At 55.7% G+C, this 19,436-nt stretch overlaps 2 protein-coding genes across 2 annotated transcripts in view; one reads left to right on the plus strand and one right to left on the minus strand.

The window, feature by feature from the left end:
• Positions 1–2,681: 2,681 nt before the first annotated feature.
• TMEM41A (transmembrane protein 41A) lies at positions 2,682–10,936 on the plus strand. Its single transcript, XM_044676491.1, has 5 exons — positions 2,682–2,866; positions 5,113–5,266; positions 5,949–6,110; positions 7,845–7,983; positions 9,511–10,936. Exons 1-5 carry the CDS (start codon positions 2,724–2,726, stop codon positions 9,729–9,731), a joined length of 819 nt encoding a protein of 272 aa, XP_044532426.1. The 5' UTR covers positions 2,682–2,723; the 3' UTR covers positions 9,732–10,936.
• Positions 10,937–14,617: 3,681 nt separating this feature from the next.
• Positions 14,618–19,436, minus strand: part of MAP3K13 (mitogen-activated protein kinase kinase kinase 13) — a 111,138-nt gene continuing 106,319 nt past the window's right edge. Inside the window, exons 7-10 of the mRNA XM_044675641.1 lie at positions 18,600–19,374; positions 18,012–18,082; positions 16,770–17,067; positions 14,618–16,585 (exon numbers count right to left, since the gene is read on the minus strand). Of these exons, the coding sequence (XP_044531576.1) occupies positions 16,484–16,585; positions 16,770–17,067; positions 18,012–18,082; positions 18,600–19,374 (1,246 nt within the window). The 3' untranslated portion in view covers positions 14,618–16,483. The remainder of the gene's footprint in view (positions 16,586–16,769; positions 17,068–18,011; positions 18,083–18,599; positions 19,375–19,436) is intronic.

A 19,436-nucleotide genomic window follows, 5' to 3' on the forward strand; every position in this document is an offset into this window, starting at 1 on the left:
AAGCATCTTGCAGAAGCTGTCGTTTTGCTATCGAGGAAGAGATTGGAACAAAGGGCGCATCCGTCTCTGTGCTGTTTTGAGCTGTATCCCCAAAGGCCACAGTTTTAGGATCACAAGATAATTCTGGAGAGTGAGTGAGGAGGGGGGGCTCAGAGAGCTCCTCAGGGAGGTGACAGCATTCGCGGAGGGCTGGCACCTTTTGCCTCCTGGGCTTGGTCTTACTGGCTCTGGGGACCATACAGGACATTTTTCCAGTAGTTTAAGTGGCCGGGGGCCGGAACCAGGAGTCTCAACTCTGATCCCTCCTGGTTGTGGCTTTCACTAGGGGACTCTTGCTTCTCTTCCTCTGTTTCGGCCTGTGCTGATGCAGTGATCTACCTCTTGGGGATACTGGGAAGAAGTACTCGAGTCTGTGAAGGGTTTTGAGATATGAAGTTAAAATGCCATTTCCTGTATGTCGTATATGTGTTATATGTGAATGTCTTATTTATTCTAAATGACCCAATCAAGTGTAAGCCTTTGGAGGACAGGGGCTGTTTTTGTATCTCCAGTAGCTAGGTCAGTGCCTGGCACAAAATAGGTGCTTTAATAAATCCTTGTGTAATGAATGAATGAATGTGTCAGCATAATTTTCTTTCCCCAAATTCCACCCAACACAATCTGAGAATGAATGAATGGAAGAGTGACTAGTACATGGGTTGATGGGTTGGCTCTCTTCTTGAAAGGGGATATCTTGGGGAAGAGGGGAGATTAGAGAGAGTCTCTAGAGCTACACAGCAGATGGATGAAAGAAGAAGGGAAAATTGAGGTGCTGGAACAGCAGAAGGGTAATAGGAAGGAGCAGAGGCATTTTGCAGATGACTGAGGCAAACAGCCTTCTCTTCCCTCTGGGTCTTTCCCTAACACCTGAGATGTTGACAGGGCAGCATAGAAAGAGGAGCCTCCACAAAAGCAACAGATTTCTCCTTGCCAGGGCTCAGATCACAGACCTTTCTCTGAGATGGGCTCAGGTCAGAAATGCCTTGTAACAGCAAGACAGTCAGGATCAAGACCAGCTCTGGCTCTGGCAGCTTCCTGAGAGGCAGTGTGGGCGGGTAGTTGGGGTGCTAGAACTGCACTCAAGATGACCTGGAGTAGAATCCTGCCACTGTCACTACCTAGGCCAGCCACGACGCTCTGGTTTCCTCTTCTGTAAAAGGAGGCAGGATTTGACCAGATGACTTCCAAAGTCCCTTCCTGTAGTCTTCTTGGCCCATCCAGATCCCAGTTTGGGAATTTCCACCACCTTATCTCGTGGCCGTGGCCTTGCTGAAAACATGCAATTAGTACTCCTTCTGCAGCTGCAACGGGGAACTCAACAGGTCTAGACACTGCATTTCAGAAAATGCCTGGGGTGAAAGGGAAAAGGGGGCCACCCCTGGGATCTGAGAACAACTGGGTTTGGTCGCTTAGCTGTTTGGCTCCTAATGCCTCACTTGGTTCTTTTTATTTGCATATTGATTCTATGCCAAAAATAAATAAATGCAACAGCATGCAAGGTCCAAGCAGTTGGGTAGCTCAATGGATAAAGGGCTGGGCCCTTCGTTATGAAGACCAGAGTTCAAACCCACCTTCAGATACCTTAGCTGTGTAGCCCTGTTTGCCTTATTCTGTTGATCAAGGAAATGGCAAACCATTCCAGCCTCTTGGCCAAGAAAACCCTGTTGGTGCACTATGGTTCACAGGGTCAGACAGGACTGAACAACAACTAGGAGCTCAGAGGATCTTTAAAAGATCTCATCCTGCTGATCAGGGGATCCCCAATGGATGGGCGAGACCTTATGGGCCACCAGGTCCAATCTACTCACTCTAAGAGTGACCTTAGGCTAGAAGAGGGCATTGGACAGAAGACAAGAGAAACCCCAGAAAAAGGCCTTGGAATTCTTCCTCCTCTCCCATTTGGGGCTGGAAAGGGTTCCAAGCCCCTTAGATTCTGAGGCCCAGGGAGGTTGTGACTTCCTGGGGCAGTATTTGAACCCAGAGCAGGAGTGAGGAAAGGATCGGAAATCCTGGCTTGCCGTTTGACTCGCTGAGTGGCCCTTTGGGCCTCAGTTTCACCGTCTGGTTCCTGAATCAGGATCAAAGCTTCTGACCGTATGGGAAATGGGGGCCAAACTATCGGTCGCTCCCATGTGCTCTCTGCCCCGCCGCATGGTAGGCGGGCCTCAGACAAGCACCACCCACCGCCTGGTGGCCCCGTCCACAAACTCAGTATCGGCCTGGGGGTGGTTGAAGGCTGGACCCAGTGGCCCAGGTATGGGTTAGGGGTGGAGCTAGGGTTGACCCCGCATCCCCAGGCAGGACTGGAGCCTATAATGGGCTGAGGCCACGGGTGAAGCGAGGAGAAGGGCGTGAGCCCCAGCCTGGCTCCGCGCCTTCTCTCCCAGGCGCTCTTCCTATTCGTCAGCGCTGGATTGGCAGGGGGCGTAGCCAACCGTATCAGGTTCAGGTATGTATTTGCTCCGCCCTCTAGTTAACTTCTCCCTCGCCTCCCATGGGTTAGAGCTGGCGCACGGTGGGCTGGGGCAACCTCCTATTGGTCAGATTGGATGTCGGGTGGGAGCGAGGGGAGGGGCCAGAACCAGCCGGACTCCGCCCCGCCCCCTCTGTCAAAGGTCCGCACTTGGCCAGGACGGGAGGTATCTAGGGGTCCCGAGTCCAGGTCCCGGCCCAGGCTCGCGGCCATGCGGCCCCTGCTCGGCCTCGTCCTGGTCTTCACCGTCTGTACCTTCTCCCTGTACCTCCTCTCCGTCAGGCTACCGCGGCACCCGAGGCCCAAGGATCGGCTGGGCAAAGAGGGGGATGAGGTGGAGGAGCCAGGTTCTAGGTACCCTGAAGGAATCAGGCGGGGGTGGGAGTGGTAGGGAGGGGGCCTGAGCCGTGGGGGAGGGGGACTGGTAGGGGAGTCTTAGGTTGTCTCAGCCACCACTTCCTGCGGGAGACTCATCCCACCTCCACTTCCGGAGGGCCCAGGCCCGCCCTCACTTCCGGTGGTGGCCCCTTCCCCTTGGTTCCATGCATGACGATGTTTGAGGACCTGAGTTCAAATTCTGCCCTTGGCCCTGTGTGACCTTGAGCCAATGCCTCCCCCTCTCTGGGGAGGTCCACAGTGTCTCATCAGTCTCTGCTGCTCAGCTTGGGCCTGGGATGGAATGAATGATTAATAGAGCACTTATTAAGCACCTCCTGTGTCCAAGGATTCTGAAAAGCCAGATTTGAATGCTGGCTCTGTGGTTTACTACCTGTGTGGTCCTGGGTAAACACTTCCCCACCCCCAGCTGCTCTCCTTCCCCCTCCTGTTTTCAGGTATTTGGTGCCACCACATTTTAACACTGACAGGAAAGCCAGAGGGGCCCAGACACCCGTGAGACCTCACATTAAGGGTGGTTGTACAGGATGGGGAAACTTAAGGAAGGAGGAGACCTTGCAGTAACTCAGTAGCTGTGTTCAAGAACATAGTATTAGGATAATAATAATAAGTATTATTGTTCCATCATTTCAGTCATGTTTGATTCTTCGTGACCCCATTGCGGGTTTTCTTGACAAAGATTCTGAAGTGGTTTGCCATTTCCTTGTCTAGCTAATTTTACAGATGAGGAAACTGAGGCAGACAGGGTGAAGTGATTTGCTTAGTGTCACACAGGTAGGAAGAATGTCAAGTAGGATTTGATTGCAGATCTTCTTGGCACCGAGCCCACTGCCTCTCCAAAAACCACAAAAAAAGAACCGCAAATGACCCACACCTATTTCCAGGTAGTCTCCCATCTAAATCCTAACCAGCCCTGATCCTGCTTCACTTCCTATGGAACAGGGGGCAAATGAGTGGTGTGGCCCTAGACAAGAAGCAGAAGGAATTCATAAAATCATTGTTAAAGTTGACGGTTATGTTACGAAGTGCTTTCTATGCAGTACCTCATCTAATACAGTTACTCTTACTAAAAGGATGACATCTAAGTGGTCCTTAATATGAGGTCCATGAATTTTTTTTAACAAAAATTGTCTCCCTATAACTACTTGCCTTTGTAATTCTATGCATTTTAAACAGTCTTCTGAAAAAGATCCCCTAAGTGTAGCTGACTGCTGGAGGGGTCCACAACACAAAAAAGGTTAAGAACCTCTGGTGGGGGTGGGGAGTTACCCCAGGAGTCAGGAAGAGCTGGTGCTAACTTTTACCTTGAGCACTTTCTGGTTATTTCACCCCAGAGAGAGCCCCTTGGCTTCTTAGGGCCAGGCTTGGGTCCAGCTTGCCCATCTCCCATGAAGGGGGCAGTATCACCTTAGAACCAAACAAGGACAAGCCTGTTACTGTTCTTTTGTGTTTCATGCTATTATCATACTTTACATCAGTACCAAACCCAGAAGACTTTCTTGTGGGAAGGAAGGCTTTGCTCTCAGATTAGATAACAGGTCCAAAGCCTACCCTGGCCAGTGCATCATGGAAGCATTCACTCTGGAAACTTTGGTTGGAATCCAAAGTCCAGCTTCCATCTGGTGGTGTCATGAGGGAAGAGGAAGGAGTCACTTTGAGAAGGTGTTAGGGTTAGGAGGGACCCTTTATTAAAGGTGACAGGACCTGGGAGAGAAAGGGAAACTGTGCTGTTCTTGGAGTGAAGAACCCCCCCCCCACCCCAAAGCACATTCTTTAGAGCTGATGGGCTTGGAGACTTATCTGGGGGGCTGAGAAGTTGTGACTTGCTCAGGATATATCCAGTCAGTATGTGTCAGAGGCAGGACTTGAACTCAGGTCTGCATATTGTTGCCATGTGTCAAAATCATCTAACCTCTCAGTAGCCCCAGGAATCCTGTAAGACTGTGAGTTGCCGAGCTGGTGTCTCTCAGTATTGTTGAAGGTATCTCCTCCCTGGAAGGGGAGGAAGTTAGCACTAGCCTTCTCATTTTACAGATGAGTGACTTGCCCATTGGTAGAGCCAGGACCAGAGTCTAGGTCTCCTGACTCCTTCACCCTTCCCTCCTGTATCACATGATCTCATTCCCTCCTGTATCACATTATCTCTGATGTGGGGCTTCCACCTTCCCCTCCAGTCTCCATCCCTTTTCTCCTCGTCTCCCCAGGGCACTCAAGTTTCCTTCGGACTTGGAAGAGCTGCGAGAGCTCTCAGAATTTTTGCAGGACTATAAGGGGGAACACCAGGCCTACGTTCTGTTGTTGTTCTGCAGTGCCTACCTCTATAAACAGTGCTTCGCTATCCCGGGCTCCAGCTTTCTGGTAAATCCCTCTGCTCCTTCTGAGATCCCTAGCTCAGCACGGGGGAGAGCAGAGTATAGGAAAAAACTCCCTCCCTTTGGCCCCGGGGTATAGCCACAGTGGAAAGCAAAGATGTCCCTGGCCACAGACCTTAACTTCTGCTGAGATGCCCCAGAAAAGCTGCCCTGACCTGCACCTCCCCAATCATCCATTTGGGATACATTTTCAGGAATGACCTTGCTTGAAACTGAAATGGTCCCCTTGTCCAGGAGTCAGCATTTGGCCCCTGTTTCCCTCCCTGGCCTCCAAGTATGTAGACTTCCCCAGTAAGCCGAGGAAAGCAGGTTCCTTTGCCAAGGGCTGCCTGGCTAGTATGGTCCAGGCCCAGCCCTGAGGGCCTCGCCAAGCCTTCTAGGATCCAGGAGCTCTCTGAAGGGTATTTGGGCCGGGGCAGGCTGGGCTTAGTTAGGCTGATGCTGGGAGATGAGTGAGCCAAGGAACCTGAATGGTGATCTTTGCTAGGTTGGTGTCTGAAGAACACACGTAAGGTAGTTGCTTTTTGAAGGATCTTAGATAAGAGCTGGAAGTGACCCATTCAGTCCACCCCCTTCCTTTCACAGATGGGCTTTGCCCCTAGCCCAGGGTGGGGCTGGAGTCTGCCTTTCAGTCCTTCCCCAGGCTGCCTGTAGCCTTTTTTCTGCAGAACATTCTGGCTGGAGCCTTATTTGGACCATGGATAGGACTCATCCTGTGCTGTGTGCTGGCCTCAGTGGGCGCCACTTGCTGTTACCTGCTGTCCAGTGCTTTCGGAAAACAGTTAGTGGTCTCCTACTTCCCAGATAAGGTGGCCATGCTGCAAAAAAAGGTAAGGAAGTTAATGCCTAGGGCACTTGGGCTTTGTTCTTGGGGTGACCAAATGTTCAGGGTAGAAAAGCAAGACTCAGTGTGTTGTGCCAAGAAGAGACACTGAGGGAGAATTCCCCTCTGCAGCCTCTTGCTCCTCGTCCAGATTACAGGGCCAGGCTCTGGGAGCCTTGGGTGCCCTGCTAGGCATCACAGTCCTGATGTGCAGCCCAACACAGGAGGCTCGGAGGCTTCTCCCTAACCTGGCTGGCTGCATTCTTGCCTTTTAGAGCCACTCCTCTGGACCCAAGTCATCTGGGCCAGCAGCTGTGCCAGGAAGCATTAGTCCTCCAAGTATTCGAGCGCCTTACCATGTGCGAACCGGCCTCATCGAGGCTCACTGACTGGAGGCCCAAGGCTGGCTTCTAAACATTTCTGCTTTATTTTTCACTCAGTTAACAAATGTCAGAAAAAAATGTTTCCATCCACAAAGTAGAACAGGAAAGGACGATTGTAGGTGACGCCAGTCTTGTGACCACATACGGCTGCTTTAAGAAAGAAGTGGATGATGAATTCCCCAAACGGCCTTCCAGGATGTCCTGCTTCTCTGAGTCTTTTCCAAACATTTTGATGTTCCCTTTTGGGCATTTTCTTTTGAGTGTTTTTATGACTCTCCTTTCTTTTTCCTTTTTCTGGGTAATATTATGATGGGTTCACCACTTCTATTCAGATCATACTCCCATTAAAAAAGGACAATCATTGGGGGCAGCTGGGTAGCTCAGTGGATGGAGAGTCAGGCCTAGAGATGGGAGGTCCTGGGTTCAAACCCGGCCTCATCCACTTCCCAGCTGGGTGACCCTGGGCAAGTCACTTGACCCCCATTGCCCACCCTGACCACTCTTCCACCTATGAGACAATACACCGAAGTTAAGGGTTAAAAAAAAAAAAAAAAAGGACAATCATGGGGCAGCGAGGTGGCTCACTGGATAGAGAGCCAAACCTAGAGACAGGAGGTCCTGAGTTCAAATTTGACCTCAGATACTTCCTAGCCGTGTGACTCTGGGCAAGTCTCTTAACCTCTATTGCCCGCCCTTACCACTCTTCTGCCTTGGAACCAATATTTAGTATTGATTCTAAGATGGAAAGTGAGGGTTTAAAAACCAAAGGGACAATCAAGCCCTTGTCAGGCACAGGCCTAGTGAAGTAGTGAAATCCCTACCTAAGCCATGTCTGAAAATATGTCCTTCTGCATCTCAATTCCATCCGTCCCCTGCCTGCTTGTCTGTCCTTCCGTCAGGAGGCAGCAGGCAGGCATCCTCCTTGGTCCTCCGCGCGGGCTCTGATCTCACAGAGATGCATTGCTCGGTCTCAGTGAGTTGCTTTTCCTGCTGAGGAGGGCCGGAATCGGCCGAGGCCTTGTAGCGGCAGAGCTGGGCGTCCCGTCCCGATGGCCCGCCTGAGGTCACACGGTAATGGTGGTCGAGCTGGGATAGGAGCCCCGGCTGTGGGACGTGCCAAAGCCTGTAGGAGAGGCGCCCCGAGGGCCTCGCACGCTTTCTCTCAGCCCTCTCCATACAGGGGGAGACTTTCAGGCCCAGCAGGACGGATCCTTCACTTGTCCCCAGAGCGAAGGTCTCCCGGCCATCGCTGGGTGCGAGTCCCGGCCTTGCTCGTCCCCTCCCCGGAGCCCCGAGCCTCCATCACGCTCCGGTTCCTCGTCTGTCCCCTGCTCTCCGGCTCCCTTTGCTGTCTGTAGGTAGAAGATAACAGGAACAGCCTGTTCTTCTTCCTGCTCTTCCTGAGGCTCTTCCCCATGACACCCAACTGGTTCTTGAACTTCTCGTCCCCGATTCTGAACATCCCCATCGTGCAGTTCTTCTTCTCCATCCTCATCGGTAAGCTCCGTGGTTGGGGGAGAGGCCGGCCCTGGGCACCGCAGGGGCTGCTGGGGAGGAGCCCGGAGCTGAGCCTCAGCAGGGAGGGCAGCCGAGGGGGCCCCAAGAACCTGGGAGGGGTGCTGGGGAGGGCCTGAGGAGCGGCGGGGGCAGCTGCCCGGAAGCCCGTGTCCACAAGGGCCCGCATGGAGGAGGCGCCTGCCATTTCAGAGCAGGCCGGCTTATAGGTAAAGTGGGGTCAAAGGAGGAGCCAGTGTTTGGGTGGCAAAAATGAGTCGGGCAGCAGGCGTGCCCTGGGCAAATGCACAGAAGTGGGAGATGGCACGTTGAGGACAGGGAAGGGCAGTTAAAAGCCGAATCTAGCTAGTGCAGGGGAGCATGGGGTCATTGGGACGGAGGCAGGCTGATCCTGGGCGAGGGAGCCCGGGATGTTGGAGGCCCTCACTGGGACCCCCTCGAGGTTCCCGGAGCAGCTGCGTGTGAAAAGCAAGAAAAGCCGATTTTAAAAAACGAATCACGAGGACAAAAAGGGACCCCATCCTGCCCCCTGGGGCCAGCCACCTTCCGAAGGGCCATTTTCAGCTTCCATTTTCTCGTCCCTAAAATGGGGTTCCACGTGCATTCCCTCCTTGACCAGGTCATTGTTAGGCAAGTGCTCCCATGTGCTTGCAGACCCCAGGCCTCCTCCCTCTTCCACCAAGATCAAAGGGGCCTTCGAGGCCGCGGCAGCCTTCTCTCTTTTACGGTCATTTGGGAAAGGAGCCAGAGCAGGGGCAGGGACTCGTTCAGGGTCTCACAGCAATCGAGGGCCCGAGGTGGCATTTGAACCCAGGCCTTCCTGACGCCAAGCCTCATTCTCTACCCACTGCGCCCATGGCCTTTGCCACAGGGCCTTTAAGGAAAGCAGCGTTCTTGCCCACTGCACATGGCAGCGCCAGGCAGTGTGGATGGTCAGAGCGAGGCTGGCTAGGCTGTGTCAGTCACTGGGACACGAAGCGGGGCTCACCCCAGGACGGTGGCACTAAGCTAGGAACGAAGAGTCAGTGGGGGGCCCGGGGGATGGTGACCCCAACACGAGCCCACAGGGAAGTCACTTTGACCGGCCGAGCCCGAGGTAGCTGAGAGGTTGACCAGGAGTCAGTTGTCTACCTGCCGGGCCTGGCCTCGGGGCCCTGTGTGAACTGGAGGAGGCCTGACCCTGGTGGGGGGGCTGGACCAGCCTCCTGAGGGCGGGGGGGGACCCTGGCTACAAACGCTGCCCTGGCCTGGAGGTCCCCAGAAACAGAAGGGGACGGGAGGCCTTCCATGGGTTAGACCCCCCTCAGGGGCCTCCTGGGAACCCCCCGGAGCCCCTCCTTCCCCTTCCAAGCCTGTCCCTCCCCCTCCTGCAATAATGCTCCCTTCTTGTCCCCTCCGGGCCCAGAAATCCCCCCACCTGCACCCCTTTCCCAGAGGCAGCGGGTCCCTCGTGCAGCACGTCCCCCTCAGGAAGGGCCGCTGCCAGGGCCTTCTGGGCTTTGCTTCCAGGCCTCCTCCCGTACAACTTCATCTGCGTGCAGACGGGCGTCATCCTGTCCAGCGTCACCTCCCTGGACGACATCTTCTCGTGGGTCACCGTGCTGAAGCTGCTGGCCATCGCTCTGGTGGCCCTGATCCCCGGAACGCTGATCAAACGCTTCGGCCGCAGCCGCCTGAGCCTGGACGAGTCCGGCAGCGCCCAGCTGGGACACGGCAAAAAGGAGACGTGACGGGAGCCGGGGCCGGGCCGGCCTCTCGGTGGAGGCGGGGAGGGGGGCTTCCAGACCTCCCCGTGTCTCTGCGCCCCTTTGAGGAGGGCCACGAGGGGCTTCTCGGCCCGGGGCGGCTCCACCTCTGTGGCTGGCCTGATGGTCAAGGCTCGCCGGGCCTCCCTCTTAAGTGAGGGGGAGGGGCTCCGGCTGCCTCGGCTCTCCTCGGCCTTCAGCCCTCTGGCCTGCGCTTTTGGGGGCCAGCCAGCGGCGACCCTAAACTCGCCTCCTTTCCCAGACTCGCTGCCATCCGTCCAGTTCCTGGGCTGGCCGGGCTCCCCCGAGGTCTCTCGAGGGCGTCCTGCGACCTTCCTCCTCCTCCTCTTCGTCAGCCTTCTTCCGTGTCCTCTCTTGGGGGGTTTATCCTGGTCTCCTGGATCTTTCCTCTGGGTCTCGGGGGCAGGAGTTGGGGATGGAGAGCAAACGGGCTTTTTCCATGAGATTAACAGCTTTAGGGCGGAGAGGCAAAGGCTCCACCATCAGGGTCCAATGACTTGCCCAGGGTCACACAGCTAGGAAGTGTCTGAGGCCACTTTTGCACCTGGGACTTCCACGCTCCAAGGCTGGCTGGGCCTGGAAGGATGCAGACGCGGGGAGGGGAGGCCTGTGGCCCCGACTCCTGGCCCGGGTGTCCCCTCGCTGCTCCCTCCTCGCTCGGTCACCTTCCTGAGATGCCGGAGACAATCGGAACAAACTGGCTATTTGTCATCCATGAGTTTTAAATTACATTTTGCTGCTATCATCCGAGCATTCTAACTGAATGAATGGTCAGCGGGCGGCCCGGGCTACCCACACGACAGCCTCGGTGACTCCCGGCCGCCGGGACGCTCCAGGGAAGGAGGGCCTCGGGGAGTCCCCGTGAATGTTCCTGCCAAGGACGTCCCGCCTTCTCTGCCGAGCCTTTCCTGATGAGAGCATCTGCTCCTAGAGGGGTCTCCTCGGTTCCTGGCCCCCCGCTTACAGCTCGAGGGGTGACCTGGCCCAGGAGCCTGACCATGTTTGCCGAGGTCGGGCCTGTCCTGGGCGGCTGGGGACCAGCCACTCGCCTCTGTGTTCTGGTCACTACCCAGGTCCGAGGCCCTCTGGGGTCTGGGGTGGGGCTGTGGCCGGCCGGGAGTATCTCCAGCCACAAAGCAGCTTCTTCAATAAATGTAAAATGCCTTTTCTGTGTTTGTGCCTCCTCCTGCTTTCGGGTTCCCAAATCATTTTTCAAACGATCTTTCATGAGGGCCTACAGAAACCCAGCGAAGGAGATACTGTTATTGTCACCTTTTTTACAGATGAAGAAACTGAGGCTGGCTCAGAGGGGGCTGTGCAGCTGGTCCAGCCTCACACACGTAATATCTGAGGAGGGCCCTGAACCATCTACCGCCTCCTTCTGCCTCTCAGTCATTCTCTCTAATGGGAATTGGGGAGCGTCGGATAAAGCCAAGCAGATTTTCCGTTTCCCCTAAGGACAACCTAGTTTGGAGTTGGCGGGTCTGGGTCAAATGCCAGTTTTCCCACCGCATAGCCTTTGGCCAGTGCCGATCTCCGTGGCCCTCAGTGCCCTTGTCTGAAAATAGGAACTTGGGCCAGATGGGCAGGGAGAGGGCAAAGGGACGAGGAAAGGCCTGTCTGGAAGACAGGGTGGCCCAGTGGATGGTTCAAATTGGCTCAGATGGATCCCGGCAGGCTGGGGGCCTCCATCCCTCCTGCCTTGTTCCAGTCAGTTTAAAGCACCAAACCCCATTTCTAAGTCCTCTTACAGTGCCAAGACTTCCTTCATCCCCGCAAAGGCACTGGCCGGGCTTCTCTTCCCTTGATCATGCGCACGCCCGAGGAGGCAAACAGGCAAGCAGAGGGTCAGGGACTGGCCCAGGGTCACCCAGCCAGGAAGTGTCTGGGGCCGGATTTGAACCTGGACCTCCTGACAGGAAAAGACCAGACGAGAGAGGAGCTCCGTAGTTTGCTCTGATAGTCATTGGGGTTCCCATTGCTTACACTGTTCTGTACGAAAGGCGAGGTGGGGTGCGGGCAGCGAAGGGAGAGCAGGACGGAAGACCTCAGAGAGGCAGATGGAAGAGTCCGCTTGGGAGACGGAAAGGAGCATCATCATTGCTTCAAGGCCAGCTCAGAGTAGCCGTTGATACTCAGAGTCTGGTTTGATCCCGGGCTGGGTTCCCCTGAGCTGCATGTGGGCCTTCGTTGGGCCTCTTAGAGGGAGAGGATCCTGGGTACTCTGCAGGTGGCACCCCGTGTTCCCCACCATCCAGGGGGCCTGGTTCTTATTTGTGGAGGCCCCCCACCCTCAGGGCCCCTGCCTGGGACACAGGGCTGGTTGGGGACGAATCTTCCTCCTGCTTCCGAAAGCGTCTGATAATGCGCATCCTGGGATTATTCTGGGGAGACCTTAGCGGGGGCTCTGGGCAGTGTCCAGTGAGAGCAGGTGGACCCCAAACACTGCCTAGCATGGAGGGTCTAACGGGCACATACTTCTGTGAAGCCAGCTAACAAGGGCGCACTGCGGAGAGGCTCAGCTCGCAGCCACCGTGCTCAGCGGAGGGCCTGGCTGCGTTGGTGAGCGCTTCCATAGGCACGCGGTGCCCGTGTGAGCTCCGCGGGGATCCCGGCTGTCTCGGGGCTTAGCGTCGGGTCGGGTACGCAGGAGGCCCTTCAGCGCTTGCTGACTGACCAATTGCAGAACTCGTGAGGAGGAAGGACGGGCAGAACTCTGCCCAGTAGCTAGTCCATTCCTTCGGGAAGGACCCCGAGGACAGCCCAGCTAGCAGCGGCTCGGCCTAGGACACACGTGTGGGATTCGTGAGGATGGAGCGGATGGACGGGGATCCCGGGTAGCCCTGCCCAACACCAGATGGGTCAGGGCCCACCCAAGAATTCTAACTATCCTCAGGAGATCTCAGAATATTAGGAAATGACCACAGTGTAGGATGAGGGCGACAAAAGCTGGGCAATGGCATCCCCGAAGAAGAGGGAAGAGTTCCACTGAAGACCCTTCTGTCCTGGGCCACTCAGACTCGGGAGAAGAGAAAGGGAAGGCGAAGGGAATTCTGGGAGAAAGAAGAGAAAGAAATTCAAGATGCTTTAGAGCAGGGGTCGGCAACCTTTTTGGTCGTGAGAGCCACAAACGCCATTTTTTAAAATGTCATTTCGTGAGAGCCGTGCAGTGCTCGCAGTGCTGCTCCTGTAACAGTGCCCGAAAAAAAATGGACTTTATGGCTCCTGCAGAAAGAGCCAGATCTGGCCCTCAAAAGAGCCAGACGTTGCCGACCCCTGCTATAGAGGAACCAACAGATGCACCACTTCCAAGGAGAGGCCATTGAAAGGGGGTAGTTTGTGGCTTGGAAAAACCAAGCTGTGTGGGACCCCCTGAGTGACTCTGTCCTTGGGTCAGTTTGGAATTCAGCTGGGCTCTAGAAGAAAAAAGGTCAACTGGAGGACAGGACGAGGACTGGACCTGCTGCTGCCTATAGGAAAAAAAAATTTTTTTTAAATTAAACCCTCACCTTCCATCTTGGAGTCAATGCTGTGTATTGGCTCCAAGGCAGAAGAGCAGTAAGGGTAGGCCATGGGGGTCAAGTGACTTGCCCAGGGTCACACAGCTAGGAAGTGTCTGAGGCCGGATTTGAACCCAGGACCTCCCATCTCTAGGCCTGGCTCTCCATCCACTGAGCCACCCAGCTGCTCCCAGGAAAATTATTTCTAAAAAATCCAACTCAAAAAGGGAAATTTGGTGCAACATTGCCAGATGCGGTCATTGCGTTTGATGGTTTCCTTGCTTTTATTTATTACAGGGAAGGATTCAATCTGGACCTTCCCCTCCCGTGATAGAAAGACAAGGGGCAGAAATGTATTCACAGTAGGCTAGACGTCAAGTTGAGAGCTTCCTTCCAAAGGGGCTCGGTGGTCAATGGTCAGGGGTCGGGCTAGACTCCTGACGTCTCTTCCACTGGTGACTTTGAGTCTTTTAGACAATTTGCAGGGAGCCCCAGACAACTTGGGGCCTTCTCCTCCTGGAAGGTCTGATCTTTCCCAAATGACATGTGGGCCCGCCTCCCATAAAGAGACCCTGCATTTCTACGTGGTCGGTGAGGGACCCAGAATTCCAAAGAATCTGGGATTGGCTGCGGCTCCTACCCGCCTGTGCTTGGGGGGAGCCGGTTGGGAAGGGCCCCCAGAGGAGGCTTGTAGGAAGCTAAACCTTGCAGATGTTTACTCTGGAGGCTTCTTTCTCTACACCCCCGGAAGAGGGAACAAGAGGGGATAAACTTGGGCTTCAAAGTTGTAGGTTAGTTGGGGAAATGTTGGGGTGTGGCGGGATGACCCTCCCTCTTGTTCTAAAGAAAAAGCCGCAGGTTTGGAGCTCTCGGCCCGGCCCAGCATTCCGCTGATGCTGACCTCACAGATCTGCCGGGCGCCTGGGCCGTTTGTGGGATCCCCCCCCCCCCGAGCTCAGACACCAGGTAGTCAGTATGAATCTAGAATTGGAGGGAAGAAGATTAGGACTTTTATTGCCATTTATTTCCCTGGGACACAGTTGTTCTGCTCTATCCCATCCCCAGGCCTGACGGGCTGCTGGGCAATTGTCTTCTTGCTTTCCATCGGAGCGGGGGGGGTCTCCTCTCAAGGCCAGAGAGGATTCTCCGCTCGGGAGCTGCTTGGCCATCGCTCACGCGTACACCCGCCTGCTCGAGAGCTCTCTGGACAGGCCCGATGAGAGCACCCAGAGCAAAGGCTTTTCAGGGAAACGTCCGCCAGGCCAGCTCCAGGGGCAGCGGGTGGGTGATGGCGGCTTTAGGGATCAGACCAGCGACACCCACAAGGACCAATCACGGACTGCTTCTCGGCTGCTTTTGTTCCTTTATAAAATCACACAGTTCACTGTCAGTAATAAATAGGCAATCATTTGTGTTCCGCTGTAAACCAAACCTTCTGATCGACAGAAAAATGATCATGATAACAATAATGATAACATAATAAAATAATAATAAAAATGCCATAACTTAAGGTCTTCCGTGTAGTCCAGCTACAGAAATTTTATAAAATGGAATAATTTAGCGCGTACAATACTGCTCTACGGAGAAGGAAAACCATCGTTCCTTGATCCTATCTAAGGGCTATTAATGATAGCCGTGAAATTAAAATCAATGTCTCAACATTATGTGTAAACAAACAGATGTAAAGTACCCAATGAGGAAAGGAAACTGGCCCCAAGTGCCCTCCTGCCATGCCTTCTTGGGCTGGGATAACCCGGGAGACCCACAGGAGGGACGTGTGTGTGTGTGTGTGTGGAGGTAAAATACGCGTGTGCACATGTGGGGGTGGGGTGGAGGGAATGACACTATTTTCATCTGAAACCATTTTTCTACCCGGATAAACAAAGGCAGGGTGCTGCCAGAATCCACCTCACTTTCTTAGGTCTGGAGGGGAGGGAAGCCCGAGATGGGGGTGGGGAGGAGGAAAGGGATCCGTAGGGGGGGCTCAGACGATGAGACCCAGGTTAACACTGGCCTGCCCTGATGTTCCTTTCTTCCTTCCCTTTTCTTTTTGAGTCAAAGCATGAGGCCTGAAGGTCTCCCCTTTGGGCCAGAGCTCTGCTCGGGTTTCCTTCCAGGACCCTTCGAGTCCAGGCCTTTGAATAGTTACAATCACATTCTGGTTTGGGTTGGGGGACGGGGTGGAGGGGGGAGAATGGGGAATCTCATGTCAACTGCTGGATTTCCCCTGCTGTCTGGCTCTTGTAGACTAAAGCCTGACCTGGTGGGTCCCCGAAGGCTCTCTCAATAGTCAAGAATTCATCGATAAAAACCCAAAGGAGGGGGCTGGGAATTGCTATTAGAAAGCAGAGTTTGCATCCTGGCTCCATGCGCCTCGGGCCCAGCGGCCCCTGCTCCATTCCTAGGCAAAGTGGGCAGGAGTGGAGGAGACAAGCCGAAGCAGTTGTCCCGGGGCTTCCTGAGCTGTGTGAGAGTCGGTGGGCCTGTCCAGGCCACACGGGGGATGTCCCCGAGAGGAACTGGACAGGCCGGTGAGCTCCCAGGAACGCTGGGCGAGGACCTGAAAGCCAGATGCTGCTTTAAAAAAAGGAAATCGAATCGGCCTCCACTCGCATAGGAGAAGCCAGCCGTCCAAAGGAGGCCCTTCTGAGCCGGGAGGTCTGCTATTGCTGTGATTTTTTTTTCATTGTTCCCTGTGATTTTCAATGTGTTTTTGCTCTGCCCTTTCTGTCATCGCTAGGGCCCAAAGGCCTGGTCCCTATTCAATCAGCAGCAACAACTCCTGGCCCCATCCGCTCCGAGGGACATTTCTCCTAAATTCTATTTCCTTCTGAATTTTTCTTTTTTTTTTTTTGCAACAAATTATTGTGTGTGTCTCTCTATGTATATCTCTACATATACCATATATAGTTCACTCTTTACAGTACAAAGTGTTAAAATGTCAAACAAAAATAAATCTTCGTGTTACAGTAGCGAGAAGAGTCAATAAAAGAGATCCCTGCCATTCTGGATTGAAATGCTCGGTGAGAATGAACTCCATTTGGACACCATTTGTTTTCCCCAAGAGACTGGTGAGGGGAAGTCCCGTGTCCCGGTTATTGCCGATCCCTTTGGGGAGAAGGAAGGTGGGGAAGCTCAGGGAGCAGCGTGGCCAGAGCCTGGGGGGGATTTGAAATGCCAGGACGGTGAGGCGAGCTTCCGACGGGCTGCCCGCCATTACCACGTGGCTGAGCTGTAGTGCTTGTTTGTCCGGACCGTGGCATCGGAGCATTCCCCGTCCGAAGAGTCACAGTCGGATTCTCCCAACTGCCCAGGATTCTGTGGACCCAAGACAAGAAGGGACTCTGGTCAGGAGGGATTATTCCTGGGGGTTCTGGCCTGGGGGGCCCCTCGTTCCGAGAGAGCCGGAGGCCCCGCTTCCACGCACTCTCCTCCAGGGTGGCACGTGGGAGAGGCGCCCACACCCAGAGGGAGAAGAGCGGGGACGAAGGGGGGCACCCACCTCGTAGCCATGCTCCTCCGCACAGAGCTTGCCCAGGGACATCTGGGTCTTCACCCGCCGGACAGCACACTCCTTGTCCGAAAGCCCATCGGACTGGGTGGAGATCTCGATGGGGATCTCCGGGGTCTGGGACAGCAGGTCCTCCAGCTTTTCAGCCAGGCGGTCTTCCAGCCGGTGGCCCAGCTCGTCGGGGCTGTTGGAGTGGTCGCTGGTGTTCCCCTCCTCTCCGTCGGACACGGAGAAGTTTTCGGAGCTGAAGGTTGAGTAGGACTGGCAGCTGCTGATACAGCGGTGAGGCCTGCAAGCCAGGAGCCCGTCAGGTCCATCACCTCGGCGGGGCCAGGCCTGCCCTCCCTCCCCTTCTCTTCCCTTTTGCCCTCCCCACCCCAGAGAGGGGAAAAAGCATTTATTAAGCAGCCACTATAGGCAAAGGGCTGGGAAGCCGAGCCAGAAAGCAAGGCAGCCTGGGTTGTCGGGGTTACATTCTAAAGGGGGAGAAGCGGCCAGGGGACCCCGCTCTGGTCTGGGGAGTCCCAGCCTTGGGAAGACTCTGAGAGGGAAGCAAGAAGAGGCCGCCCTTCAAGCAGACCAGGAAGCGGCCATTCTGACCATCCGATGAGTCAGTAACAAATGAGGGATAATCGAGGTCCTGGGAAGCGTCTGTGTCCACTCACAAAGGAGGAGTCTGGCCTTTGGGCCCTGGAAGCCGCCCTTCCTGGCTTAGCAGGCTGGTGGCACCTCCAGCGGGCTGGCCCAGGAGAGCCGTAGTGAGGAAGAAGAGGAGGGGAGGCTCGAGGGAGAGGGTCACCTCGGGGGACTCAATGGCCCTGCAGGCTCTCGGGTCATTTTTTGTTCTTGGTTAGGGAAGAAAATGGTACCAACAGGAAAGAAGCCTCTGGAGGGCATGCCTGGTCCTCCTTTCTCCCTACCTGCCACAGAGTAAGAGCTTAATAAATGTTGGGGGAACTGAATATTTGCCACAGCAAGAGCACAGTGGCTTGGGGATTGGGAGCCAGGCCCGGAGTTGGGAGGTTCTGGGTTCAAATGTGGCCTCGGACACGTCTTAGCTGGGTGACCCTGGGTAAGTCGCTTAACTCTGCCTGCCTAGCCAGGGCTGCTCTTCTGCTCTAAGAAAGAAGGTTGGGGTTTAAAAAGGAGGCTGGCGTTTGGCCCACTCACCGCTGGGGGCTGTTACTGAACTCAAGCTGCCCCCTGGGCTGCCCCGAGTGGGGGATGCTTTACCTCTGTCTGCGGGGAAACTCCACTTCGCTATCGACTTCTCCTTCTTCCTCTTCCGAAGAGTCGTCTCCACTCTGAGAGACAAGGAGACAAGGAGAGACGGCTTTACCGGAGCCGCCGGAAACCTCCAGAGAAAAGCGTCACCCCCGCGGCTGGGATCGCCACCGCCTGGAGGACACACATTAGATCCCCAAGGGAGCCCAGAGCTCGTCTGCTCCTTCCGGGATAAGGAGGCTGAGGGCCTCCCGGAGAGAGCCCCAGGGAGCTGAGGGGGGAGGCTGTCCCTTGCGAGGTCCCTCCTAGCTCTGAACCCAACAACTCTGATCTCGGATGGGAGCTCGTCCTCCACTGAGCTGATCCCCTGGCTTTCGGGGAGGAGCGGGGGCCAGAAGGGCCTCTCTAAAGTTGGGCTCTGAGGGAGCTCCGTGGCCTCGGCCCCCTCCAGCAGTGCTGGTGAACCCAGGCGGAGGGAGAAGGCCAGAGGCCACAAGGGGCCACTCAAAGCCTGGAGGAGAAGGCCAGGCACACATGGCTGGCTTTTGTTTCTAATGGAGACTCCCTGGAGCCCAGGGCCAGGCCGGGGGGCCTCACCTTCTGGAGGGGCCTTGTTTTTCGAGGTAGCACTGGAGGGGTCATGTGCTGGGGGGCGCTGAGGGAGGGCAAGGACGGGCAGCCCCGGAAGCCTTGATGCTCCCTCTGTTCCGAGCCCTGCCTGGCTTGGTAGAGGCCGCTGCGGGCCGGGACCTCGGGCTGGTGGGCTCCGGAGCTCTTGGCCTCTGGCTCTGAGGACGCTTGGCGGGGCTGGCACTGGAGGCACGGGTCGTAGGGCTCGGCCTGACAACAGGCCCAAGGGCCGGCCAGGCCCCCCTGGGGCTCGGGATTCTTCCAGGAATCGGCTGCCATGGCTGTGGAGATGAGGTCGGGGCTGGAGCCAGAAACCTGCCTCTGAGCGTGGTTGCTAAGTGGGCTGCGCAGGGCAGCCGCCGGCCCAAAGTACCTCAGGTTGTTGGCGCAGTTGGCGATGTCCTGTCCGTGCAGGTTGAGCCTGGGGGGGTGCTCGTGGGGCGAGGGCTTGGGGGGGTGCTGTGGCTGCTGGGAGATGTGATGATGGGGAGGACGGAGGGGAGGGGGGGGCGGCGGGCAGGAGGGGCTGCCCTGGGGGGAAGCCTCCTGGGCTGGCTGGTTTTTCAAGATGGTGGCCACAAAGTCACTATGGCTTCCTTTGCTATTTGCCCGGCGGTGGCGGGGTTTGCTGCGGTATCGGCCTTTGCTTCCTGGGGTCGATATTTTGGGGCTCCCAGACACCGGTGACGCATGGGGAGCCCCCTCCGTGCTGGGGATGCCTTCAGAGCGTAGGAGGTCTGGCCTGGGAGAGACGACAGATGTTACCCCGAGAGGCCACACTCGAGCCAAAGGATGGCACCTATA

The sequence above is a fragment of the Gracilinanus agilis genome, chromosome 4 (genome assembly GCF_016433145.1).
Source record: "Gracilinanus agilis isolate LMUSP501 chromosome 4, AgileGrace, whole genome shotgun sequence".
Classification (NCBI taxonomy): domain Eukaryota; kingdom Metazoa; phylum Chordata; class Mammalia; order Didelphimorphia; family Didelphidae; genus Gracilinanus; species Gracilinanus agilis.